This window comes from Drosophila guanche, unplaced genomic scaffold (genome assembly GCF_900245975.1).
Source record: "Drosophila guanche unplaced genomic scaffold, DGUA_6, whole genome shotgun sequence".
NCBI lineage: Eukaryota > Metazoa > Arthropoda > Insecta > Diptera > Drosophilidae > Drosophila > Drosophila guanche.
In genome coordinates, this window is record NW_022995747.1 from 259664 (window position 1) to 285024 (window position 25361).

The 25361-nt window shown below is 49.8% G+C and overlaps 5 protein-coding genes across 5 annotated transcripts; 2 read left to right on the forward strand and 3 right to left on the reverse strand.

Moving 5' to 3' along the window:
- The first annotated feature begins 484 nt into the window (after positions 1-484).
- Positions 485-3475, forward strand: LOC117583290 (prolyl 4-hydroxylase subunit alpha-2). The gene is made up of 8 exons (XM_034271529.1): positions 485-756; positions 1413-1567; positions 1638-1788; positions 1881-2104; positions 2167-2318; positions 2390-2899; positions 2979-3144; positions 3374-3475. The coding sequence occupies exons 1-8, from the start codon at positions 578-580 to the stop codon at positions 3472-3474; spliced, it is 1638 nt and encodes a 545-aa protein (XP_034127420.1). The 5' UTR covers positions 485-577; the 3' UTR covers position 3475.
- A 628-nt stretch (positions 3476-4103) lies between these two features.
- On the forward strand, positions 4104-7601 carry LOC117583292 (prolyl 4-hydroxylase subunit alpha-1). Its single transcript, XM_034271530.1, has 6 exons — positions 4104-4361; positions 5731-5885; positions 5944-6100; positions 6162-7014; positions 7074-7239; positions 7316-7601. Exons 1-6 carry the CDS (start codon positions 4168-4170, stop codon positions 7414-7416), a joined length of 1626 nt encoding a protein of 541 aa, XP_034127421.1. The 5' UTR covers positions 4104-4167; the 3' UTR covers positions 7417-7601.
- LOC117583293 (prolyl 4-hydroxylase subunit alpha-1) lies at positions 7263-9349 on the reverse strand. Its single transcript, XM_034271531.1, has 5 exons — positions 9109-9349; positions 8893-9053; positions 7849-8828; positions 7621-7786; positions 7263-7554 (listed from the first exon to the last, which is right to left on the reverse strand). The coding sequence occupies exons 1-5, from the start codon at positions 9288-9290 to the stop codon at positions 7457-7459; spliced, it is 1587 nt and encodes a 528-aa protein (XP_034127422.1). The 5' UTR covers positions 9291-9349; the 3' UTR covers positions 7263-7456.
- Positions 9350-9960: 611 nt separating this feature from the next.
- LOC117582999 (prolyl 4-hydroxylase subunit alpha-1-like) lies at positions 9961-24910 on the reverse strand. The gene is made up of 10 exons (XM_034271149.1): positions 24363-24910; positions 17258-17447; positions 12931-13082; positions 12706-12862; positions 12446-12633; positions 11332-11501; positions 10790-11272; positions 10659-10724; positions 10432-10597; positions 9961-10351 (listed from the first exon to the last, which is right to left on the reverse strand). The coding sequence occupies exons 2-10, from the start codon at positions 17437-17439 to the stop codon at positions 10266-10268; spliced, it is 1650 nt and encodes a 549-aa protein (XP_034127040.1). The 5' UTR covers positions 17440-17447; positions 24363-24910; the 3' UTR covers positions 9961-10265.
- LOC117582998 (putative uncharacterized protein DDB_G0271606) lies at positions 13257-16438 on the reverse strand. Its single transcript, XM_034271148.1, has 2 exons — positions 13970-16438; positions 13257-13899 (listed from the first exon to the last, which is right to left on the reverse strand). The coding sequence occupies exons 1-2, from the start codon at positions 15389-15391 to the stop codon at positions 13564-13566; spliced, it is 1758 nt and encodes a 585-aa protein (XP_034127039.1). The 5' UTR covers positions 15392-16438; the 3' UTR covers positions 13257-13563.
- Positions 24911-25361: the final 451 nt, after the last annotated feature.

The following is a 25361-nucleotide window of genomic DNA, read 5'->3' on the forward strand; positions in this document are numbered from 1 at the left end:
AGCCGAATCTGAATCTAAATCGGAATCGGAATTGAAAACGAGCTGATGCGGTAAACATCAGTAAATCAGCACAAAACAAGCCATAAAACACGCCCGATCGTCAAGAACTCCATACACCGAGAACAACGATAATAAACCGAGCATAAAGGTCACAAATTTGGGGTTTGCCACTGAAAAAGATGGAAATGTCCACGTTTTGAATGTCAATATTTAAGAATTAGAAGTTAAACTCTTCCATTTAGGCTCCTTATTACATTTTTTCTCAGTGTACGCTCTTCATCAGAATGCACACAACAGGCTAATAAAACAGTTTTCCTCAAATCGTAGTCATAGCCAACTAGTTTGATGCCGAGACTCGAAGTACCCGAAACCCGTGCAAAACGACTTCTCCGACTGTCTCTGGGAGGTCTCAGTCCCGAGCCAAATTTCTGCTAATACGATCGATCAGTTAGCCACGAGACGCGGACAGGGGTGGACTCGGCAAAACAGCAAAGAACAGAACATAGCAGAGCGCATATAGAGCATAGAAAGGACACAGATACAACCAGATATAACTAAAATATACAACTGAGGAGAGATGAGGAGATCACTTGTGCTCCTGGGAGTTTTGTCCTGTCTCGGGCATTTGTGTTGCGGCTCAGATTACTTCTCATCCATCACGGGACTGGAGGAGTTGCTGCAAACGGAAGACTTTCTCCTAAGGAACTTAAGGACTACTACAAATGCAGTGAGGACATTGCTGCAGCAATTGGAGAGGTGAGTGATCCATAGAGGATAAGCCTTAGTCAAATGAGCTGCCAGACCAAAGGATTCTAACGTAAAAAGATCTTGTAAATATTATATTCATATACTCGGACCGCTTTAGAGAAGATGAGCAGATATTTCATGGTCGAATCAACCACTATAAGAACTGTGCATAGTTTTAGTCAAAGCACGATTTTCGATTTGCTAATTTAATTACAACTTGGAACGATCGAAAATCCATTAAAGTTTTTATGCCGCCTGCAAAAACGTGTTTATTGTTAGTAGCCACGAGCCAGACTTTGTGTCTGAGTTCTGTTCTGTAATAATTGGGACTTGGGACTTGGGACTCGGGAAGCTGAGTTAGTGCTGAGTGCCATGCAAAGTTAGTAGCAGAGTTGCGCTAGTTAGTGACAGTTTTGGGGGATAATCCTAAATTGGTTAGCAGGTTTCCGGCGGCTGGCATTTCGCTTTCGTTTGGATTCGTGGTGGCTTATCGATGCGACCGTAAAAACTATTATGAATATAGCATCAGACATAAATTAGAATTAATTAAGGCTGAATATTCGTATGCAAAATTCGGGATTGTGACGACACAAGTCATAAATCGGGGCAAACTGGTAAATTTCTAGTGAAACCTGTACCTATTCTGGCCCGTTTATCATCGCCAGCGAGTTGTCTTCCATCGAACAGGAGCATGCTGTGGCCGCAAAGGATACGGAAAACTACCTGACCAATCCGGTGAATGTTTACCGTCTGATGAAGCGCCTGCACACGGACTGGCCGCAGCTGGAGGGACGTGTCCAGCAAATCCCCGATCAAATTGGTACATAAGAGCGCAGCTCCGTGTCGGTCTCGAAAGTGCTACTAAAACTGATTCTCGCCCCCTGCTGCAGATTTCAACGTTACCCAAAATGGGGATGGCCTGAGTTTCCCCAGTCAGGAGGACGTGGATGGGGCTGCCTTGGCTCTGGTCCGCCTGCAGAGCACCTACAAATTGGATGTTGCCCAAGTGGCCGCCGGCATACTGAATGGCATCAAATATGGGTGAGTAATGGCAGGAGATGGTAGCTCCAATAAGCAATAACCAGCGAGGCTTAAAATATGCTCATATGCCGTTTATTTGAAACCTTTTTTAGCTCCGACATGAGCTGGCAGGACTGCTTCGTGCTGGGTCAACAACTCTTTGAAATGGAGGACTACAACAACACCAAGGTGTGGCTGCGCGAGTCCATGGAGCGGCTGGGACGACACAGTCGCAGTCACAGTCCTAGTCACAGTCCCAGTCCCGCCTCAGCTTCCATCCCCGACAGCGGAACCCTCAATCGCATGGAGGCGGTGGCCAAGAGTTTGTTCCAGTTGGGTAAGCAGCAGGCGGAGGACTCTGTCAGACACTCTGCATATATTGACCAATCGACTTTTCAGGCGACTTTGACACCGCTTACGAGCTCAGCCAGCGGGTTCTCCAATTCGATCCGAAGCGCATCCGTAACTGGCATTTGGGCGACAAGGGAGCTGTGACGACCCCCGAGGAGGCCGAGGATATGGCTCTGCCCAGGCATTCAGATTCCTACAGTGTGAGTCAGCCCCGGGCCTCGTCACTCATTCCCTCTTCCACCTCGAAGCTAATTTTAGTTCTGGTCTCCAGCTCACGCAGGAGTTTGCCCACTACGAGAAGGTGTGCCGCGGTGAGGTGGGACCTTCTCCCCGCCAGGAGCGTCCCCTTCGCTGTCGCTACTCGCAGGGCAGCCACCCCTATCGACGCCTGGCGCCCCTAAAGCTGGAGGAGCACAGCCTGGACCCCTTCGTGGTCACCTACCACGACATGCTCAGTCCGCGCAAAATCTCCGACCTCCGCCTGATGGCCGTTCCCCGGATGCACCGCTCCACTGTGAATCCCCTGCCCGGTGGCCAACACAAAAAGTCCTCCTTCCGCGTCAGCAAGAACGCCTGGCTCGCCTACGACTCCCACCCCACGATGGGAGGGATGCTGTCAGACCTGAGCGACGCCACCGGCCTCGACATGACCTTCTGCGAGCAGCTGCAGGTAGCCAACTACGGCGTGGGCGGCCACTACGAGCCGCACTGGGACTTCTTCCGGGACCCCAGCCACTACCCCGTCGAAGAGGGCAACCGCATGGCCACCGCCATCTTTTACGTGAGTGCAAGTCAGCTTTAATCCCCATTTGAATTTATGACGAGCGATGACTGCTCCCCCACTACTCCCCCCGCTGCAGCTCTCCGATGTGGAGCAGGGCGGAGCCACCGCGTTTCCCTTCCTCAACTTTGCCGTGAAGCCGCAGCTGGGAAACGTCCTCTTCTGGTACAATGTGCACCGCTCCCTCGACGTGGACTATCGCACGAAGCACGCCGGCTGCCCGGTCCTCAAGGGCAGCAAGTGGAGTAAGTACTATCCATTAATGGGAATCCATAGCAATATCAGTTCAGTTTCTCACAACATATATTCGGAATCTATGGTCAATCCGGTTACCAGTATGCAGTGCCATCAAATTTCCTCTTTAAGTTCGCATTAATTGAAACAAAATGTTTTGATTCACACTATTTAAGTGGACCTTTAGACCTATAGCCATTAACCTCGGATTACTTTGCTTGATTTTCTTTCCACCTGCAGTTGGCAACGTTTGGATACACGAAGCTACACAGACCTTTGCGCGGCCCTGCGACGTTTTCCGGGATCACGAGGTGTCGTTGGAGTACGAGATTATAAAATAAAGCTACCAAAACATTTCAGTGTGTGTCTCTTGCCGCCCCAAAAGGTGCTTAGTGGGTTAAGGAACAGCTTTGAGTGGGCTTTGTGGTTCCACTCAAAACAAAGCCGAGACATGTCGATTCGAGAGTGGAGAGTGGAGAGTGGAGAGTCGAGCGATGAGTCGGATGAGCCGGCTTCATTTGCATAAACAAGTTCACGGGCAAAGTTTTTGTTGAGGTGAGGTGGGGGGAAATGAGATTTGAATATTTGTGGGCTTGTGAAGTGCCAACTGCTGCGAGCAGCAACGTGAAAGTAAATACCAGAGTAAACTTTTGCCTGTAACAATAGCGTGGTGTCTGGAAGATACCTTACAGAATTAGAATTGATTTCCTGAGTACTTGGCACAAGCTGCTTAGAGCCATGTAAAGTCCAGACCACAATGGTTCTGTCCTGGGTTTATTGAACTCTAAGCATGCTCCTCTCGAGTGGCCTATTCAGGTAGAACGCCTACCCCGAGGGCAGTTCTTTGGCCACAGCTTTTGCGCGGCACCCGACCCGCTTGATCACGCACGAGCTTCACGAGTCGCAGATGCCTCGAGCTTTTATTTCGGTTGAAGATCGCAGATCGTACAGCGCCTCGGAGCTCGAACAGTTTCAAACGATTCGCGGCTGGGAGTGGAGAGCAAGCAGCAGCGAACCTCGCGATCCCCATAGAGATGTTTCAGTTGAACTCCATAACTCGGATCCTCCAGCTGGTGCTGGTGCTGGTCCTCCAGCTGCTGGCCTGCCGCGCCGAGTTCTACAGCTCCACATCGGGCCTGGAGCAGTTGTTCCGCACGGAGATTGTGCTCCTGGACGAGCTTCAAAACTACGTCAACGAAATCACTCAGCATGCAGAGGCTCTTCAGAGGTAAGCGCCAAGTTAGCTCCAGAAGAAAATGGAGAAATTAGTCTCTAAATATATGCAAATGAACTTCGATTGCCAGTCTGTCGATTGGCGAATTTATTTTCCCATTGGAAGCCCCCATCCGGTTGACCAATCATGCTGAAATTCCCGCAACATCCGAATTCGAATATTGCCATAAATATTTTCCATATGCGTGGACTCACCCACACTGATTATGAGTTAATTGCAAGCGATGGTGGGTTGTTCCTCGTTTAAAGTAAGTATTTCAGGTGTGGGAGAGATTGTATAGCAGATGGCAGAGGTGATGATAAATGATGATAAAATTAGTATTGGAACCTTTTTCCATGTTCTTTTAATTACAATTACTTGCAGAACTTGGCATAGCCACTTGATCAACCGGTTGCCATAAAAGAGAATGTCGAATGGACTTTACGGCCCAACGATTTGTCGTCTTCATATGCTTAAGATCACCGATCGGTCATATGTTTTATTCCCTAACCGATGCCATTTGCAGAGCTCCGCTCCGCTGGGGTGCAGTTTACTTTATGGCCTGCTAATTTCTTCTAGTTCCTGCCTTGATTTATTCCCAGCGGTTATTAGACTTATTTATTGGCCATATAAAGCACAAATAGCGGCAAAACTTTCAATAGCATTTGCGAAATTTGCATTTGATTAGCTTCGCCAATCGATTGCTACCAGAGGAGCGACACAAGTATGTTGGAATTGCCGAAAGTTAATTTTGTTGTTCGGCAATGAGTGTCATCGACTTTCAGAATATTCAAAATATGGTGCAATCATCGCCTCGGGCACATGCGAGCTTAGATACGAATATTCTATATTTTGTTTATCATGCGCACTTTCGGAACCGGATTGGCGGCGACTAGCAACCGTTAACAAATTGTAAAGTATACAATTTATTTCCAAACAGGTCTCGTACATATATTTTGTGTCTCTGTACGATTCAATTGAATCCCTTGCTCTCTACAGCACAAAGTATCTAATTCGATTGCTGGTCCACTGGATAATCAACAGATTAATGGCCAACAAGTGCTGCTAATTAATCAGGCACCAAGCGAAAATAGCAAAGTGTTTGTTCCGCCTCCAAGCTGGGAGCTCAGTTATGGTGCGGATTCCCAAACGAACCTCAATGCAGCCGACAGGCGTTGAAATAAATGCGATAATTATGCAAATCGGGGGCCAGCTGATACCAAAAATTAGTCAGAATTATGCAAAATTATAGAAAACCAAAAATATGGGATCTTATGTGATGGTTTGCTCATACAAATGAATGTAAATCGCTTTGGCCATCTTGGGCGTGGGACAAGGGATTACTAGTCTGACAAATGATGCCTCTGCTTACTTCTGACCACAGCGAGATCGATGCCATACGAGTGGAGCACCTGAGCGCCATGGACAGCATTGGGAGCTACCTCAACAATCCGGTGAATGCCTTCCGGCTGATCAAGCGCCTGCACAGCGACTGGGAGACCTTCGAGAGTAGCGTGAAGGGAGACACGAGTCGAGCGGGTAAATGTCTCCAGATATCTTCTTTCTGACCCGTGTCTGATGTGATCTGTTCCTAAAGACTACCTCGAGGCCATGGCTGAGCTGAGGGAGAACCTAAGCTATCCTTCGCAGGATGATTTCGTGGGCTCTGCCATTGCCCTGACACGACTCCAGCAGACTTACCAACTGGATGTGGCAGAGCTGGCAAGCGGAATGCTGAATGGAGTCAAGTATGGGTGAGAAATGCCAAGAATGCTAGCACAAAGAAATCTCTGTTCATCGGAGAACCTCCTGCAGCACTGCTATGTCCTGGCAGGACTGCTTCGTGCTGGGACAGCACCTGTACGCCTTGCGGGACTACAACCACACGGTGCCGTGGCTGCAGCAGTCGATGCAGCTGCTGGGAGAGCAAAGCTACGGAGAGGAGTCCGCCTCGCTGGACTTCATGGAGGCGGTGGTGGGGTATCATCAGCAGATGGGCGACCACGAGAACGCCCTCAACCTGGTCAACCACGTGCTTGCCGTTGAGCCTGAGGAGCGCCGTCACCTCGAGGAGACCCGCACGCAGCTGGAGGATCTCATCACGGATGGCGTGAAGCAGGGACTCCTCCACACCACTGCACGCAGGCCAGGGGACTATCACAGCTCCCGGGAGTTCCGCATGTACGAGCAGGTGTGCCGCGGGGAGCTCGCTCCCTCCGCCGCTGCCCAGAGACATCTTCGCTGCCGCCTGCAGAGGAGTCGCTTCGGCTACGCTCCCTTCAAGCTGGAAGAACTGCACGCAGATCCCCCCGTAGTGCAGCTGCACGATACGGTCAGCCAGCGGGAGTCCCTGTTTCTCCAGAACGCGGCCCGACCCCGCATCCAGCGATCCACGGTGTACAACCAAGCGAGCTCCGGCGCCACCGCAGCCGCCTTCCGCACCAGCCAGGGCGCCTCCTTCAACTACTCGCGGTACAGGACCACCCAGCGACTCAGCCAGCACGTGGCAGATCTGTCCGGCCTGGACATGGACTATGCCGAGAACCTGCAGATCGCCAACTACGGCATCGGGGGCCACTACGAGCCGCACTGGGACAGCTTTCCGGAGCATCACGTGTACCCCGAGGACGATCGCCATGGCAATCGCCTGGCCACGGCCATCTACTACGTGAGTTTGTGACTACCCGAGGCCTTAAGCCGAGTCTACAGATGGTCAATCGCTTACAGCTCTCCGACGTGGAGGCTGGCGGCGGTACTGCCTTTCCCTTCTTGCCACTGCTGGTGACTCCAGAGCGAGGCAGCCTGCTCTTCTGGTACAATCTGCATCCATCTGGGGACCAGGACTACCGCACGAAGCATGCCGCCTGTCCCGTCCTTCAGGGCAGCAAGTGGAGTAGGTTTATACGCTCCACAGGGTTACACTTCAAAACAGATTTAATTGGTTTCTCTCTCTCTCTCTCTCTCTGTAGTTGCCAATGTGTGGATTCGCGAGCGGAATCAGGATCGTGTGCGGCCCTGCGACCTTCAGCGGAACCACCTCAGCTCTTTGCACTTTAAGAACTTTGACTGAAAACTACTCAAGCTACTCATTAAAATAGGTAATTAGTCTATTAAGATTTCCGATATGCCGCGGACTTGAAGCTATCGGAAGTGAGGTTGCACGGCCTGCGGAACTCCTGATGGCCCGAGTGTATCCAAATGTTTCCAACTGCGAAGAGATTAAAAGTGATACTCGATCAAATTGGTAATCAGAAATAATGCAATTTTGACATACTGCGCTTGGAGCCCACAATCACTGGGCAGCCGGCATGGTAGGTGCGCGGATCCACGTCCAGTGAGCGATGCAGATTGTGCCACATGACCAGGGCGCCCTTGATGGGTGGCAGAAAGACATTCAGCTTGGTGAAGACCGTGTAGCCGCCCTGCTCCACATTAGAGAGCTGCAATACAGGGAGCAAATACTGATTCCAAATGCAAAATAGATGAGGATGCCGCCACCTACATAGAACATGCTGGTGGAGATGCGATCTCCTTTGAAACTCGTCGGTAGGTTGACCTCAAAGTAGTCTGGATGGGGCTCGTACTGTCCGCCCACGCCGTAGTTGGCCACCTGCATGGGTTCGGCGCCGGCCATGTCGAATCCGGAGATGTATGCCACCAGGCGAGCGATGGATTTCATAATGGGACTCTCGTAGTCGAGCCCCGTCTGCTGGCTGACTCGAAGATCAAGTACGGTTCGCGTGCCGCCGGCTCCAGTCACCCCAGAGCGTGTCATTTGCAGCTTGTCCGCCTCCTCGAAGATGGAATCGATTTGATCGAGGGTCAGAACTCCGTGATACACGTTGATGTCGGGCTCCAGATGCACCTGCTCCACCTGGAGGGGGGCGAGCGTGAAGTACGCGTGCCTCTTGCCATCGAGGAAGCATCGTAGTGGACTTCCGTCTCCCTTCTCGGGCAATGTTTTGCCCTGACAAAGCCTCGTGTAGTTGGCGAACCATGAGGGATCTCGCTTCTGCTGGTCACTCCTTGACCCTTCCCTGTGGTCCAAATAATTTCGTATGTGCTGTGCGGGATGGGTGGGTTCGGCCTGCAGCACCTTCTCTAGAAGTCTGCCAGCTCGCTTGGGATTTCCCAGCTCAAAGTTTGCCAAGGCCGCATATTCCCTGATGTCAGCCATGAACTGGGAATTATCGTCCTCATCCATCTCTGGATTGGTCCGGAGAAGGTTGAACGCCACTTGGAGCCACTCCAACGAGCGCCGATGCTCTCCTAAATCGAAGAGTTGCACACCAATCTCGTAGCACTCTCGCCAATCCATTGCGGAGTCGTAGAAGTAGCCGTTGATGATGCCATCCGCCAGGTCCGAGGCGGTCAAATTGTAGACCCTCTGTAGTCGAGCCACGCCCTTGACGACACCCTGAAGCTCCGACAGATCGGGAAAGCCCACTTCTTTGGACAGGTTATCGACCACCTGGCGATAGTCTGTAGAGGATGTAGAGGAACATGCTCTTAGGGGAGTCAACTATAGCCTCTTATGATTAATCACCTTCTCTTGGTTTGTTTTCCACCAAAGGAGCGTGCAAGGCATCCCAATCGTAGACTAGTCTCTTAATCAGCCTGAAAGCGTGCAGCGGATGCCCCAGATAGTCATCGAGATTTGCCCCATCCATGGCCATGTGATGTTCCAGCTTCAGCTGCTCTACAAATCTGCCAAAAGACATCAATCCCCAGTTTCGAGTGACGCCAATTTGTATTGAATTACTTGCGGAATAAATTAATCTGCTGCTGCTGGGCATTCAGATAGGAACGCGTGACATTCAGCAGCTCCAACTCCAGTTGGCCCAGGTCCTGCATGCTGTCCACAGACGAGTAGAACTCTGCACGGGCTCGAACAGTGAGCAGAAACAGCCACAGAGACAGGCAGCACCAAACACGATGTGACATTGTGAAATGAGGGAAGTGACTGAGACTGAATGGAGCTGATGGCTATTTCTAGAGCCCGACCATCTATCCATGGCCCAAAAGAATGATATTCCATTTATAAACTGTCACGTATCCAAAATAAAATGCTCGGCAAACAAACACAAGTGCGGCTAAGTAAACAATTCGCTCACAGCGCTCCCTCTCTTCCTCCGTCATTTCCCCACCGAAAGAGAAAGCTGCAGATGGGCATTTGAATACCCTGCCATCGTAGGGTGCAAGAAAGTGTACTCCTCCGTTTAGCTTTGGTTCCCCATCCCATCCACATGTACTTCATAATTCTGTTCACCCCCACACAGCACTCGCTGGTTTGTGCCTGCCGCATGGGTGCACTTTTCACTTGGCAAATCAAATTTGCCGTCGCTGTCGCAGAGCATGCAACGCGGTCCTCGTAAGCCGATTTATATGCATGGACACACAGCTGCAGATGCACACTCCCACACACACGAACACATACGTATGTGTACATATCATCCGTCAACAGCTGATGGAACCGAAGCAAAGCTCCTCTTACCGCACTGCACTTGATGAATGAGCCCTGGGGGCAGATGGATAGTCAGTGGGCGTGTGGACACCGCCACTAATCGAGCATTAGCGTGAGGAGGAAAGCACTCGAAGAGGGGGTCGCAAGGGGTTGCGGTTCTGTTATGGTTTGGTATTCCATTTATTGAAATTTGTTCTACTATTTAAACTAGGCAATATACAAAAGTAGATAAATTCAATAGGTTTCTATGATATAGGTATGGACAGTCCATGCAGTCCGTAAGTGAGTACAGAGTAGAAGAGATGCCGCTGCAGCTGCCTCCCAGCTGGATGCTGTATGTACAATAGGAATTCGATGGCCAGCCTGCAAGGGCGTGGGAGAGATTGAGAGGGATGAGATTCAGAGGGTCCTCTCCGCACTTAAGATTCGTTGCTTTCTATTAACTAGAGCCCAAACTAGATGGCAAAGTCGCCACTGTCCTCGTTCAAGGCACAGGGCCGTCGGAACTCCTGCCCACGCTCGTGTATCCACTTGTTGGAAACTATTCACAAAAAAAAGAGCAAAGCATGTTGAGAAAATTCTTCCAGAAAACTGTACTTGTTACTGCTATGGATAACCCACCCCATTTGGTGCCCGTTAGGACGGGACAGGCGGCGTGCTGTGTCCTCTTGTCGCCCTCGCCATCCCGATGCAGATTCATCCAGAAGGCAGCTGTGCCCCTCTTGGGCCACAAGGCAGTTCGAAGTGTGGTGAACACGGTGGCTCCCCCCTGCTCCACATCGCTCATCTGCAAGGAATCGGAATAGGAAATATAGGATATAAATGGCTAAAGAATCAGAAAAACTCACGTAGAAGAGGACAGTGGCAATGCGATTGCCCAGATTAAGGCCCTCAAAGGCGCGCTTCTCCTCTCTCTGCAAGGATTTGAAATTAATTGATTATTAAGCAGAAAGGGAAGGGAGTTAAAGGGGCCACTCACCCTGGCAAAGTCAAAGTGCGGCGCGTAATGGCCACCGATTCCGTAGTTGACAACCTGCAGCTCCTCGGCCGACTCCATGTCCAGGCCGGTCATGTCCGCGGTGCGCTGCACCACCTTCGCAATCACGCTATCCTCATCGGTCTTCAGCCAGGCCGACTTGCTGATCCGATAGTTGGCCGTCTCCAGGGCCCCGGTGACCGAGTTCTGGACGGTGGCGCGACGGAAGCGCGGGCGGGCCATGCGCTTGATCAGATCCATCTCACTGTCGTACATGGCGTCGTGGTAGATCACGATGTAGGGATCCTTGTGGGCCTCCTCCAGCTTTAAGGGTCCCAGCCGCAGGAAGGGCACATTGTTGGTGACGTAGCGGCAGCGCAGCGATCGCATGTACGTCGGCGAGGGCTTCAGCTCCCCGCGGCAGAGCATCTCGTAGGACTTGCGCTCCTTCACGCCGAGTTCGCCGGTATCGCTCCTGGCCACGGGCTGTAGAGGCAAACCAATCAAATCTGTCAACATTCGGAAGCTGCTCGCAATTTCCTTACCAGATCGGAGACGGGCATTTCGTCGGTGCCATCGTCGCCCTTCATCTTCTTCATCTCCTTCTGGTGGGCGATCTCCTTCTCGTAGAAGCGCTTGTTGCCATTAGCCCGCTCGTGGTTCGGCAGCAGCTGCAGCAGCTCATTGGTCATCACCAGAGCACTCTCCACGTTGCCTGCAGGGGAAAGTATGTTTCAAAAGTTAATTCCATCCACAAAGTGACTGCCCGAAAGTATGCTACACTGTGGCTCTACTTTGGGGTGCATTTTCCAGTTGGAAAGTTTCTTTCCCCTCCCCTTACGACATGCAAACTTGAATTGGATTGTTTCTGTGTTGCTCGAAAAGTTGCTTAGTTATTCATTTGCGATGCTGTTCATGGCCCCAGCCACGACTCTTTCTATTTCCCTAATAAGTTTGCCCGACACTTGAGGCCGCACTCTACTCTGAGGAGCAGAGGAGCAGAGCAGGAGGCTCCAACCTCAACCTCAACCAAAACTCTGAGACCTTGTCAGAGGCAGAAATTTAAATTTCCATCTCCCCTGCCCACACATGTGCACTGCTATCCTCCTGGGAAGAGGGTTGGCAGGAGGGGTGACAGAAAGCCTGTCACTTGCCTCAGGGGCGGACACATTTGTGCGCCTGTGTGTGTGTTTTTTTTGCTTGCCGTCCTTCCTCAACACAATATGGCGGCACTTCCGCTACGCCCTGGACCCGCCCATAAGTTGTGTGCCACGAAAAGTGGCACGCAGTGTAGCTACATATGCGTGTGGCTGGCAACTCTTTGATGAACGGATAGGGGCACAATTCATGGCAATCCTTGGGTAATAAGACGCTCATAAACCACCATGAGCCATGATGAGGCTGAGGATGGGCGGTGGACGTGCCTGGGGCATGGCTCTGACTGCGTGGCCAGGGGGCTGCTCTTAGCCACAACATTGTCGCAGCGACTGCCGATGGCCAACAGTTTTTCGCACTTAATGCCTGGCTCTTAGTGCATCTCGAGTCACCTGGCCGGCTGTGAAGTCTGGCATGAGTGCAATTTCCTGCAGCCAAATGGACCTCAAAAGTGCCATGCAAACGAGTCGGGACAACAACGAGAGTAAACCGGCGGATGCTTACCCTCCTTGTAGGTGGAGAATGCCAAGTACTCCAGCACATCGGCACGGGTAAAGGTCTGGGTCTGGTTGAGGGGCTCCTCCAGCATGCGGGACATCGCCTCGTTCATCCAGAGCACCGTGTGGTGGTAGTCGTTGTTCACGTACGACTGACGCCCCAGTTCGAAGCAGTCGTCCGAGGACATTTCCGTGCTGCAGTACGGTAAAGGATGGTCATTCTGGTTCTATACGTGGCTCTTTCTCTCTCTCTGTCTCTTCACTTACCTGTACTGAATCCCGTTGAGCTTGCCACGTGCCACACTGGATGTGTCCAGCTGGTAAGTGTCCTGCAGCCGCAGCAAAGCCACCGCCGCCCCGTTGAGGTCCTCGTCCGAGGGGAACTTCAGCACGTTCCGATACTGCGTCAGATTCTGCAGGAAGTCTAGAGGGGGGGAAGATAGATGTCATTGATGTCATAGGCATGGACAGACCTCTCCAGCCCCCACTCACCAGTGCCCACGTCGTGCTCCATTAGGTTCTCCACCTGCCGCCAGTCCGTGGTCAGCCGCTTGGTCAAAAGGTAGGCATTGATCGGGTTCGAGACGTAGGCGGTTATGTCGCTGGCCGCGTCCGCGTGCTCCCGCTGGTACTCGTCCATTTTGCTGGAGATGAAATCAAAGAAAGTTTCCATAAAGTTCACTAAGTGTTTTTTCTCGTGAGTTTGAAATTCCCATTAGAACAGAGGATGAAGTTTTCCCAGCAATCAAGGAAAGGATTGAGAGCTTAACTGATACGAGTATGCCATAAGTTTGGAATCGAAAGAACCCTCTAAGAAGTGGTATTGAAGGGCCTTTATTTTGAAAGTTCTTATCGTTAGTTTCCATTAGCCTAGGGGTGAGGTGAACAATAATTTAGGAGAGTGTTTAAATTAAATTTAGATTAAAAACAAACTATCATCTAGTCGTAAGGTAAGGTAAGTACAACCCACATGGTATTTACAGTCTCTTTTGGGAATAAACTCTCTATGAATAATACTAGTTTTGGTCTTTTAGCCGTTCCGTGTGCCGCGTGCTCGAAGGAAGGGGGAATCTATAATCTATTTCGGGGAACTTATGGTACTTTCTACTCGTAGTGTGACGATCCTTAGACCACGTTGACGCGGTTGTCTGGCGGGGGACGGTAGCACCAGAGGCTGCCCATGACGCCCAAGCCGATGAAGAACATGGTGAAGGTGGAGAGGCCCAGGATAACGCCCGTGGTGACGTCGTGGAGCGGCAGGCCGGGGAATGGGTCCAGCACGAGGATCACCAGCAGGCCGCAGCTCTTGAACAGACAGAACACGGTGACCAGAATGTAGCCGGAGGTGTAGCTCCGGTTCGGCAGCCACTCGCAGTGACGCGATCGGAATCCGAGGAATCCCAGGCCCACGCCGCAGAAGGAGGCCACCAAACCGAATTGCAGATAGAAGGATTTGCCAAACTGTAGAAGGAAACGAAAGGTTATCGAGGGATTCTTCGAAAACTCATGGATTGCTCGACGGTCGACTTACGTGGGCTATCATGTAGATGATGAGGCCGGCGTTCATGGTGCTGCCCAGGACGAGCATCAGTGAGACGACGGCCAGAGTGATGGTGGCATTGGCCAGCTTCTGGGGGTAGGAGTTGTTGTTCTGAGGCTTGCCCTGGATGCTGCTCATGTCCTGCTCCTGGTCACGCTCCTGCTCCTGCACCCGCGGACTGATCACGGCCATGGAGCGGTCTGCCAGTGTGGCTGGAGCTGCCTTCACCGTCTCGTAGTGGAGTCTCTGCGGTGAGAGTCGGTTCTGGCGGAGCGGCAGTGTGGGCGGAGGCGGAGCAGCGACCTGGCTGAGGATCTGCTGGCTCTGGTAGATCTGCAGGCGCCGCTCCAGCTGCAGCTGCTCATGGTGGGCAGCGTTGCGGGGCGTGGAGTGGGCCAGTCGCGGCGGTGGCTGCATCTTCCTTGGCGTGATGAGTAGCTCGTGGAGTGCCCGAGTGGCGGCCGCTGCGTTCCTCTGCTGTGGCGTCGAGGTCCTTGCGGCGTACTGCTGACTTAGCTCCGAGGTGCTGAGGCAGGTCTCCTGCTGCTGCTGCTGCTGCAGCTGCATCAGCGAGGACTCCTCCTCGGCCAGCTCCGCCTCCTCCGCGTCCGTGGGTATCATCGCGTACCGATGGGCGCGACCGTTGTGCATCTGGATGATCTCCTGGTTCTCGTCCACCAGCTCCTCGTCCTCGGCCGTGGGCACCATCTGGTAGCGTTGGTTGCTGTTCTTGTCCACGATGAGGAACGTCTTGCTGCCAAAATCGCTGCTGAAGGCGTGCTTGATCTTCGTCTGTCCCTGCTGTCCCTGCAGTCCCTGTTGCCCTTGGCTGGCGATGGGCTTCGCAGGCAGAGCATTCAGCATGGGCGGCAGGCTGGCGAACTGCGTCTCCTGGTGCGGCTCCTCGTGGAAGGAGTGGGGCTCCTCGTCCGACTGCAGTCCGTACCTAGATCCATAGCGATCGAGGTTGTCCTGAGACCTGGCCAGTCGCTGGGCCGCCTGTCCGGGCACTATGGCGTATCGGCTGGCTCTGCTCACGTTCAGCTCCTCCAGGGGCACCAGTGCATAGCGACCACTTGAAGATTGTTGCTGCTGCTGCTGTTGATGTTGCTGTTGCTGGTGGTGGTGGTTCTGTTGCAGCTGCTTCTGCTGCTGGTAGTTCTGTGTCTGCTGCTGTTTCCGCGTCACCGATCGCGTGGACATGCTACGCTGCATGCGCAGGGGACCCTCGCGGGGATCGCGACTCGGCGAGGGCGCGACATGGGCCGGCCGAGGGACGGCGCCGAAGTTCAGCTGCAGACTGCGGTTGTAGATGGACTCCACGCGACTGTTGCTGTTGCCGCTACTGCTGGGCACCGGATAGAACTCGCTGTTCTGGCAGAAGGCCGGGTTCGTGTAGTTGTGCTGCGACATGATCTGGAGTGGATGGCGTCTTCCAGGGGGTGCGTTTCACTTCACTTATTCTCTGTACACTTTCTAGGGTTCACTTTCTTATGGCAAGCTCCGTCTCTTGCTATTTCCGATCCGCTCGCGACGACAACTGCGACTCGACTGAACCTAGAACTGTGGAAATGTCGGCTCCTCGACTTCCTGCGCAGTCGCGCAGTCGCGCAGTCGAGTGGATCGTGCCTGCCCGCGTACCTTCCCGTACCCCCCACTCAGCCATTTATCCATTTATACATAATATACATATAAAAGAGCCCTCTGCCGAGACACCCGTATTCCGTTTGGCGCGTTCCATTAAGCCAGAAACCGAAAACAGAAACATCTGCTCCTGCCTTTGCCTTTGCCTTTGCCTTTGCTCCCTCTTCGGCGAGGGTTGAAACGAATCGAAAGGCAGGAGCAGCAGCCGGCATACCATGGGCTACGTTCTCTTTATCAGCACTGCTCGTACGTATAATTCTTATTTACCAACTCATAACCCACGTCGAGTATTCTCCCCCCTCGAATTTAGTGTCGTGCTCTTTCTGTGAAAACCTCCCCAGCGAACGGCCGCGTATGGCCCACCCTTGGCAGCGACCGTTACATTTCAGTGGCAGAGCAGAGCAGAGTAGATCCCATATCTCCCAGTTCATTTATCCTGTATATCCTTATGCATATTGCATGCATATTGCCGTGGCTCCATCTCTATGTGCAAATGCATGGACATATCCTGGCAGGGCAGGGCAGAGCTCCCGCAGATTTTTCTTTGTGCTGTGCTGGGAAATTTAATTGAGTTTCGCTGGCCAAAATCAAATCAAAATTGCAATGGATGAGGCGGTGGCCAGTCAGTGGGCGATGGGGCAGCTGTCAAAGGGATTAGCCGGGCGGGCGGGCGTGCGGGCACTGGCACTGGCGCTGGACAGCTGTCCCGCCGGGGAGATGTCAGTTGGAAAATTTAAAGCGGCATTAAAACTTCAACTCCTGCCAGCAGACGGACGGCACGCGCCACAAGCCACTGACAGAGAAGTGTATGCCACAGATACATGGCCATAGAGAGAGCAAGATGATGATGGTGAGAAGAAGCTGAGACGCAGAGACAGAGAGAGAGAGAGGGAGTGGCAGAGAGGGAGCGACAAAGAGGGACTTCAACTGCAGGGCAATGACAGCGCACAAGGATACAGGCACACAGACACAGCTACAGATACAAAGGCAGAAGCGACAGGCAAACAGCTGTCAGCTGTTGTGAGGATCTCCTGTCTTGTCCTTTGTTGTGACAAAGCCGAGGAGCGACAGGAACAGGAACATCCAGATAGATCCTGCCTGACTGTGCCTCTGCTTCGGTCTGGATATGGCATTATTTGATTAGGGGAGTTGCCTCACCGCATCGCATCCTGCACCTCTCTGCTCACCGCTCTGCGCTCCCCCATTTGCTTCCGCTGCCACATACAAACACGCAGCTACATTTGTACATAAGAATAAGCATGGGGAAAAGGAGAAAGATGTTTATCTTGTAGATGTATCTACACATGAGTGCAGATATTGACTATGTTTGGGTGTATCTCTATCTGCGGGCGAAGTGCAACAGCTGCCGCGGCACGCACGTGGCAAAAGCAATTACCAGAATGCACCAGAAGACTACCTGAGATCCCATTCTATTGCCAGCCCCATCCCAATCCCTCATTAGAAGACATATGAGATATTCGCCTCGCACTAATTTGCATGAGGAATGGAATTCATGGGCAATGGCAAAGACACAGTCAGAGACGTATTTATGTGAAATTTAAGACTGATTAAGCGAAGGCCATTAATCTGTATCGGTGTCTGTATCTGCGACTCATGCAAAGCATAAATACTCACTTCTTGAGGAAGCTCAGCTTGTCCTCTTGTACGCGGATGTAGCCCTCCAGGTTGGTTATCAGCACGGACTCAGTCTCAAGCAGCTCCTCCATCTCCGCCAGGGCCGTGTACAGCTCCCCATTCACGGCCACGCCCACCAGCAGCAGGCAGAGCCCGCCTAGCACTTGCCAGTCCACAGACATCTTTGGATCTGAAAGTAAAAGAAGATTTAAACATTGAGTGAAAGTTAAAGACCCCCGAAAATGTATGTGGAATTAGCGACTGCGTCTCCAGCCATGTGTAAGGCGGCGACCCCTAGTCGCAGTCCAGGAACCTTCTCACAAATGGGAAAGCGAACACGAAAGCGAAGCTCACTGAACTCGAAAGCGGCTTTCATATTGATTAATATCACTTTCAGACCAGCTCATAGAACATCAGAACAGAACATAAGAGGTTTTCAGTGGAGCAAATATCAGGACTGGGACGGGGTTTTGTTTGGGGACAATTTATTTTAATGAGCGTTTTTTAATTTGCGCTGCCATCCAGCGGATTGTTTTATGGCGATTGCTTTACTGCTGTCACATACAATAAAGCGGGTAGAAGATACAGTTATTCTCTGGGATGCGGGGACGTGAAACTGCACTGGAGAATACTCTGCTCAAAGACTATCTCTCATGGATAACATTAAATGCAAAATAACTTAAAGGTAAAGGTCAGAGGTACCAAAATGTACTCCCACCTCAAGTCTACCTACTGACAATACCTTTAACTTTAATAGAATATTTTCCTAATCATTGTCGAATGGATAGCTCAGTGAATGTACCTCAATCAGTCACCTGTGCGAGGGGGTCCCTGTCCGTGCCTCTGTCTCTGTATCTGCCATTCAAGTTCCGTTTTCGGGTGTGGGGTGCATGGATTGCGGCTTGGTTAACTTGCCAATAAATTTAAATTGATATTAATTAGCAGCTCGCTGTTAATTCGCATCTTTAAGATAAACGCGCTGCGTTGTTATTTTTGGGGAATTCGATTAGCATATTAAAGCGGCTCCTCTGTGCCTGCGCCTGCGGTGGGTCCCAGCCTGTGGCTTTGGTTGTCCCTTCCCTTACCTTTGCCCACAGCATCTTTTCTCACAGGATTGGATAGGCTCTCCAGAAAAGTGCCTTGTTGATGAATTATTATCAGAAATAATTAATTTTTTGGCTCACACTCGAAAAGGTAATTGCTCACATTAATCAAGAGTGCGGAGTGTGGAGTACGACTCGGAGCACTCTCTACAATAGAGTCCGATAAGATATGTTATTAAAATGTTGCTCCTCATCGGATTCTGCAGAAGTTATGGCTGCGATTTATGTCGTCTAACACTTGTTAAGCGGACACAGGCTGTCAGCAAATATTAAATAATCTTTCGCCCGGTCTAACCATCGGATCGTAGCAAACCGGTTCGGATCAGAGATCTATTCCAATTTCCATTTCAAGTCGGAGTCTGTCCCCAGTCCGATGTTCGATCATAATGAGAGCAGCGGTAAAGTTTTACGACTCGGACATTAAATTCTATTTAATTTGATTTGATTTGCCTGTTGATTTTGGGTCGTCTCCAGATCAGAGATACTCATAGAAGCAGGCCCTGCATCTAGGCGGAGCGGAGCGGATCGGACCAAAAGATGAATTGGGGTTCAAAGAACTCCGTTAAATATGCAAATGTATCCCACAGATACGCGTCGCTGGTGCAACAGAACAGAACAGAACAGAAATCTTTCATTGTGGATGGACATATAACGGAGCTCCCACAGCTCCCTCTCTGCCTCTCGCTGCCTGCCCCTCTCCGGACCACACGTTACACAATCAAAGTTATTGAAATGCAAATATCTATTCCATCCGGAGTTCTGGTTGTGGGACAGGTTCCCCCATCCCCCATCCGCCATCCGCCACCATGACATCTGTAGCGTGTGCCACTGAGCAAAATCTTCTCTTAACGGGTTCACTGAACTGCTGATCGGCGATCGGTGGTCGCTGTAGAAATATTGCATTAAGCAGTTTTTAATGCAGTGAGTTGCATAATTGGTGCTGAAGCACTGAAGTGTTTGCAAAAAGAAAGGATGGGAAAGCAATCAAAGTACTGTACTGTACGATCAGTGCTGATACCTGAACGGATTTTATGGAGTATTCATTTAAATTAAGCAATTTCAGAAGATCTATCTATGATCCAATACAGGCACTTATCATATTTTACCTGTTATTAAAACGAATATGCCATAGATCCATCTATTTATGGATACTTTTAAACATATTCAGAAGCACCTGCCACCTTGTCTGGCCCAAGCCTCGATAGGAGCCGGCTTTCGACATTCGATTGCTCACATTTCTGGTCAACCAAATTAAGGTTCGAATATAACTGAAACTAAAACGGGCTTCGTCCAAACAGAACTCAAACGGCAGTTGAACGAAATTGACAATCACAATGGCAGATCAAACAGAACTGGATTCGGTGCACAGTATTCAATATTCCCATTCAATATGCGAAATTATCAATATTAAACGCAAATAAATTTCGCTAGTGAAAATGTCAGCCGGCTCTAATTACCATAGATACTGGGCTGGGGCTGGGGCTGTGGCTGCGGCTGCGGTGGCTGTCATCCAGAAATGTCAGAGGATGCACATGAAAAGTCGAAATTGTATTTGATTTGATTTAATTTCATTTTACTAATTGGTAGAAAATTACAAAGTGCAACTGGTCGGAAAAAGTGTATAAATTGATGCATTTACCTTTGGGAAATGGGAAATTCAAGTATAAGTGACAATAGTTCGGTTTGACACCATAATTATTAACAACAAACATTCGATGCAATGCAATACTGATGGCCAAACCCAAATTGGCTGCATCCAGAGATATTTATTTGATTAAAATATTCAAAATAACTCCGTGGCGAAGATGAATATTGGTTTAGGAGACTCAATTGGGAATAATTTATGTCTCTTTCAGAGAATTCCTTGCCTTTCACCATCTTTGTAATCAATTTTCAATCACGCCTCATCATATACAACACCCTCCACCCTCCACCCTCTTTTGTACACAGTTTTCTGCAGTGCGAAGTCCATTGGGGATTGGGGCATAATGCCCCAATGGACTTTCATCATCGGACTGCACTTTTCACAATGCCCACGCCCAATTTTCACAGTCCGCCCACGAAGCATACGCAATCGGAGCCTCAAAAAAAGCTGCCTCATCAATTTTTGAGTTTCTGGCTTTCTGGTTTGCGTGTTGCACTTTTCTGGCTCGCTTCTGCCGCTTCTGCCGGGTTTCTGCTTGGGCTGGCCAATGCGTCAGCTTTTCGCAACACAAAAACAATTTTGATTACTTGCGGTAGACTCTTCTGTTTCTTTTCCCTCTTCTTTATTTTATTTTGTTGCACTGCACTTTTCCGCAGAAGGAAACGTAAGTAAATGAATTTTCAGCTTTTTGTTCCACAACTTTGTTACCGTGCGGCAATTAAGTTATGAAATATTTTGTGCAAATCGCTGACTAAGCTCGACCCACTGACTGACTAAATAGATGACTGAGGGATGGATGGATGGGTGGAGCGATGGGTGGCTTGGTTTGCTGAAAAATCAAGTAAGTGCATACATACATATAATCGTACGGTAGATACAGATATTCAGATACGTTCGTGGTAGGTGCCAACGAACGAACACTATCCAGCCCAGTCAGCAACAATTGCAACGACTGTGACACGGCGACAAGACACTCAGTAAGCCCTTCCTGCACTGAGCGAAACAAAAGTGGGATCTACAATCGAGTTCTTTACATACATAAGTATGTAATGTATGCATGGATGTACATACATGTACATATGTATGTATTTTAGTGACAAACTTAATTCCAGCTATAGTACTTCCCCTTTCTCCTCCTGTCAGCTTGCAATAACGACAAAAAACAGTGTCCTTGCTCCACAGTAAGCCACAGTAAAAAAACAAAGTGTCAACCGCTGACCTGAATCGGGTGCATTGTCTGAGATGGGATCCATCCCATCCCTTGCTGTGTGTGGGTGGATGGGAACATTTGTCCACTTCTGGGAGCATCCACTGTGCATGTCACAATGGTCCCCTGCTTATCGTAAAAAGCATATTTCCCTGCTTCCTATGCTGTCGTCCCCACCGCCGCCGCCGCCGCTTTCCCTTCCTCCCACTCAAATGAAACCGTCGACATGCGGCGGAAATTCTATAAAAATGCAACGGGACAATTTGAACAGCCCGACAGTATTATTCAGGTGCAAATGTCACAGGACACTGGGATGTTCGAGCTCGGATTGCTTTGGCAAGGCCAACTGCCAGGCAGGCAGGAGCCTCTGCCCATCCTTAACCCATCCATTCATCTGGCTCGCCTCGCTTGGCCCACACTATGTCGTCCATAAATTTAATGACCAGTAGAGGTAGCTGCTGAGATGGCCGGTGCCATAGTCATAACTCAAAAGCAGCAGCAGCAGCCGCACAAACAGCAGAAACGGCAGAAACAGCAACCAGTAGCCAGCAACATTTATGAGCCACCAAAAAAGACACAAAACTATGCATCCGCATCCAATTGGGAGCTGGGCCCAGACTCTGCACTGTGAGAGAGTTGTGGAGACTCCGCTGGCTGTTAATGTGGCACGAAGTCGCCAAACTGCTCCCCCTTTAGTGTCTGTCTGGTAAATGTCAGAGCCCCGGACTGACCTTAGCCATGCTTCCATTGCTCCTCTGATTCGCTTCTTTGGCTGTTGTGACATTTGCCCATTCGGAATTCGCTTTGGGTACGGCTTCCTCTGACTCCGACTCCCCACAACTCGATTTGGCCAATTTGCCTGATCGAATGCATAATTAAAATCGAATTGACGGCAGTGCTCAGTGTTCAGCTTCTCTGGCCTCTCCTCCACTGTAATTTGATGCAGAGTCGAGTTTTTCTTATAATTCAGTGACTTAATGGGCTCGTTAGACGCGCCTCGTCTCTTCGATTAACACATTATCGTCATTATCAAACACATGTCTTGGATCTGCCCTAACTTTAATGAGGGGCGCTGCGCCAAAACAGAAGATTGGATCCTTAGACAGAGGACTGATCTGAATGGATAGAAAGGCTCTGTCTAGGGATGCCCTCTATCCCCACCTAACTGACTAATTTTGTGCATATTATTCAAACAATTTTGTTAAGTGTAATTCGCTTAGCCTTGCCACACGTTGCCAACACAGTCTGAGGTCAGAGCACATCCCCTCCAGAATCCGACCGCCGACAGTCACTCAGTCACCCAAGGGTAATGTGATTTGTCAGCTGCAGGCAAAAGTTACACTTCTACGAAGTACGAGGGCGTCCATCTATCCATAGAGAGAACAGAGAGCAGAGTGTACGAGAAACTTTTCAATTCCATAAGCGTTAATTTGATTGCGCTGAACTTTTATGGAAGAGAGACCCAAACGCAAACCCAAACCCGCCGCCCCTTTGGGTGGGGAAAGTGGCATCCCATTCACATTAAAGATTCAGATGGGGCGGCAGGAAGCATGGAAGCAAGGATCCGGGGAGAGCGAGAGCATTTCAAGTGCATTCAACGAGTTTTGCTAATTAGCGATGAATGACAAATGTGCGGGGGGACCCAATCCAAATCCCAGTCCCCTCCCTCTCCGGATCCTCATGCCAGATGCCAGACAGATGCCGTCATGGAGTGGAGCGTGTGCACACATAAATATTACAACTCACCTTGAAATGTGAGCATAAATGAAAATGGCAGCGCAAACCGGTCCAAAGTGTTCATAAAAAAGCCAGATATGAAGATGAGCCCGAGAGGGAGTCGTGGAAAGTGGAAGGGGGCGAGGCACTTGGCCAGACAGCAGAGAAGTGGGCCAGTGGGAGCTGGAGCCCCATTCGATAAGTAGTCAACACTTTCATTGCAATCCCACTCCACATCTGCACTTGCACCGGGGGTGACTTTCGCTTTCAAATCATCTTCAGATATGGACTGGGACTCAGACTGGGACTGGGTGGAGATGGTCCCAAGATCTACCGCTGTTTGCGGAATTTGCAACATGTGTAACCGGTTAACGGACGACTCTCATTGCTCGACTAATTAGCAAACAAATGTTGGTCAAGTGGCGATGCGATCCGACGAGCGAGCGTACTGTTATTTGCGAAACTCATTAATTAAAACAAATCGCAAGTTAATTGAAGCTATAGGAGCCGCTCTGAGAATCGGCAGTCGACATGCGAGAGAGGGGAGAAATTATTCAAATTTAAAAAGAATATATATTAATATTTTGAATGCGCAGGGTTGTGTCCTGACTAAGCGGAGACACAGGACCCTCGGGATGGTTGGCAAGGCATGCGCATTGAACCAGTTCCAGGTTCCTTGCAGTTCCTGTACCTGTGCCAGTTCACCAACTGAATCCGATTCCTTTCAGTAACGAGGGCGGATTTCTTGTGCCTTTCCAGCAAAACAGAGAGAGAGAAGTGAGTGAGAGAGTGCAAGAGGAGAGAGGAAAAGAAAACCAAAACAAACGCCAACAATTGACTACGTGACCAACGCAGCCTCCCCCTCGTATTCCCCTCGATTCCATGCCTTTTTATAAACACACGCACACAGAAACAAACATATAGAAGCCTATTCCTACACAGACATTTTAGAGTCCAGATATATGTACATATGTATGTATGCATAGACGCTTATCGCCAGCGAAGACAGAAGAGCGGAGGAGCATGTGCGAGTGGAGGAGGAGAGAGCGGTCAAGCTGACAATTGAATGCCTTCCATGTGGTGACAAAAAGTGCATACACGCACAAATACATACAGCTACATATATACATGTAAATAGCATATATAACTGTATGTACATGCACGCTCCCTAGTTAAATGATGAAAAATCACATTCCAGATTCCAAATAGAACACATTTCTCTCTAATCAAAATCGAATTCAATTTTGCTGCCCCAGATTCCGTGTGGGGCATATCAGCTCCAAGACGATCCCTCCCAACAATTTTGTTATCACTGCAAGGCGGAAGCGGGACAAGACACGTCAGCCCCAGCGTCTATTTCTATTCTTAATTTTGGGCAATGTATCTGATGTACATATGGTGCATGGTGGATGAATGGCGCACGTCCAGACTCACCCAAATTCGGTTTCCTTTGGACTTGTTGCTGTGGTTCTTTCTTCTGCGCCTTCAAGGACAGACACCTGACAGACACCTGGATGTGGTTCTGCAGTCCACTTGTGCACTCTTCCCCTTCACACTGACCCTTACACCGCTGCCGATTTTGATAAGGAGCACCACGATTGCATATCTCACAGATACCTTGTCACGTTAGATCGCCTCGGCGACTCACTCACTTAAACTACACAAAATAAATACACCCGGACCACACACAGTCCCTCTAGTCGAATCTTCCAGATACTTTCCGGTCGCTCCTGGTTTTAATTTCTTTCTTGTTTAGTTTCTTAAGAATGCCTTTCTTTTATGTTTTACTGCGCGCCGACTTCTTTGTCGGTTTATTCGGTGGATAGTGGGTGGAAAACAGTGTGACCAGTGGGTGATGTTTCAGGAGTTAAAGTTATAGGGAGACATGCACACGCGACTGGAGCGGTTTTCCTTAAGTTATAGAGTCAACAATACACAGCCAATGCAAATGTTTAACAGATTTCAATTGTTGCTAGCGCGGCCGACGATGAAATTTGAAGCTGTGGTTTCGGGGCGTATGCAGTGTGGCCGAGTGAACGAACTTAGCCCACTAGGCCTCCTTATATTTAAACAGGTGACCAGCTTGATGGAAACAGCGGAAAATCAAATTGTTTGTTAATTTTCCATGAAAATTCATAGTTTTCCTTTGATTAAAACAACATATTACTCTGATATCTTTCACATGAGCTGCGTTAAAAATCTTCAAGTTTCACACAATTCGTGCTAGTTTCGAAGGCCCCCCAGGTTGACAATGGGTTAACGTTTGTTTTGTTGATCAAAAATCATATTCTTTGATTTTGTTATTCGGGCTCATATTTTAAGCAAACTAAGACTCTAAGCATTGCACATATAATTTTATTTGATTGATAGCTTAATTTTTCACAAGGTCGGGTGGGTTTTATGGTTCAAGCTAAAGAGGTCAACACAAAAAAA

Bases quoted from the DNA above. Each gene is read 5' to 3' on its own strand.
- LOC117583290 (XM_034271529.1), top strand. From the start codon at position 578: ATGAGGAGATCACTTGTGCTCCTGGGAGTTTTGTCCTGTCTCGGGCAT. The intron at 1,568-1,637 runs GTACATAAGAGC...CCCCTGCTGCAG, and splicing joins GCAAATCCCCGATCAAATTG to ATTTCAACGTTACCCAAAAT. The intron at 2,900-2,978 runs GTGAGTGCAAGT...CCCCCGCTGCAG, and splicing joins TGGCCACCGCCATCTTTTAC to CTCTCCGATGTGGAGCAGGG.
- LOC117583292 (XM_034271530.1), top strand. From the start codon at position 4,168: ATGTTTCAGTTGAACTCCATAACTCGGATCCTCCAGCTGGTGCTGGTG. The intron at 4,362-5,730 runs GTAAGCGCCAAG...TTCTGACCACAG, and splicing joins CATGCAGAGGCTCTTCAGAG to CGAGATCGATGCCATACGAG. The intron at 7,015-7,073 runs GTGAGTTTGTGA...AATCGCTTACAG, and splicing joins TGGCCACGGCCATCTACTAC to CTCTCCGACGTGGAGGCTGG.
- LOC117583293 (XM_034271531.1), bottom strand. From the start codon at position 9,290: ATGTCACATCGTGTTTGGTGCTGCCTGTCTCTGTGGCTGTTTCTGCTC. The intron at 9,054-9,108 runs GTAATTCAATAC...GTCTTTTGGCAG, and splicing joins CAGATTAATTTATTCCGCAA to ATTTGTAGAGCAGCTGAAGC. The intron at 8,829-8,892 runs GTGATTAATCAT...CATCCTCTACAG, and splicing joins GGAAAACAAACCAAGAGAAG to ACTATCGCCAGGTGGTCGAT.
- LOC117582998 (XM_034271148.1), bottom strand. From the start codon at position 15,391: ATGTCGCAGCACAACTACACGAACCCGGCCTTCTGCCAGAACAGCGAG. The intron at 13,900-13,969 runs GTAAGTCGACCG...TTCCTTCTACAG, and splicing joins TCATCTACATGATAGCCCAC to TTTGGCAAATCCTTCTATCT.
- LOC117582999 (XM_034271149.1), bottom strand. From the start codon at position 17,439: ATGTCTGTGGACTGGCAAGTGCTAGGCGGGCTCTGCCTGCTGCTGGTG. The intron at 13,083-17,257 runs GTGAGTATTTAT...TTTCATCTCCAG, and splicing joins AAGCTGAGCTTCCTCAAGAA to CAAAATGGACGAGTACCAGC. The intron at 10,725-10,789 runs GTGAGTGGCCCC...AAATCCTTGCAG, and splicing joins CGCACTTTGACTTTGCCAGG to AGAGAGGAGAAGCGCGCCTT.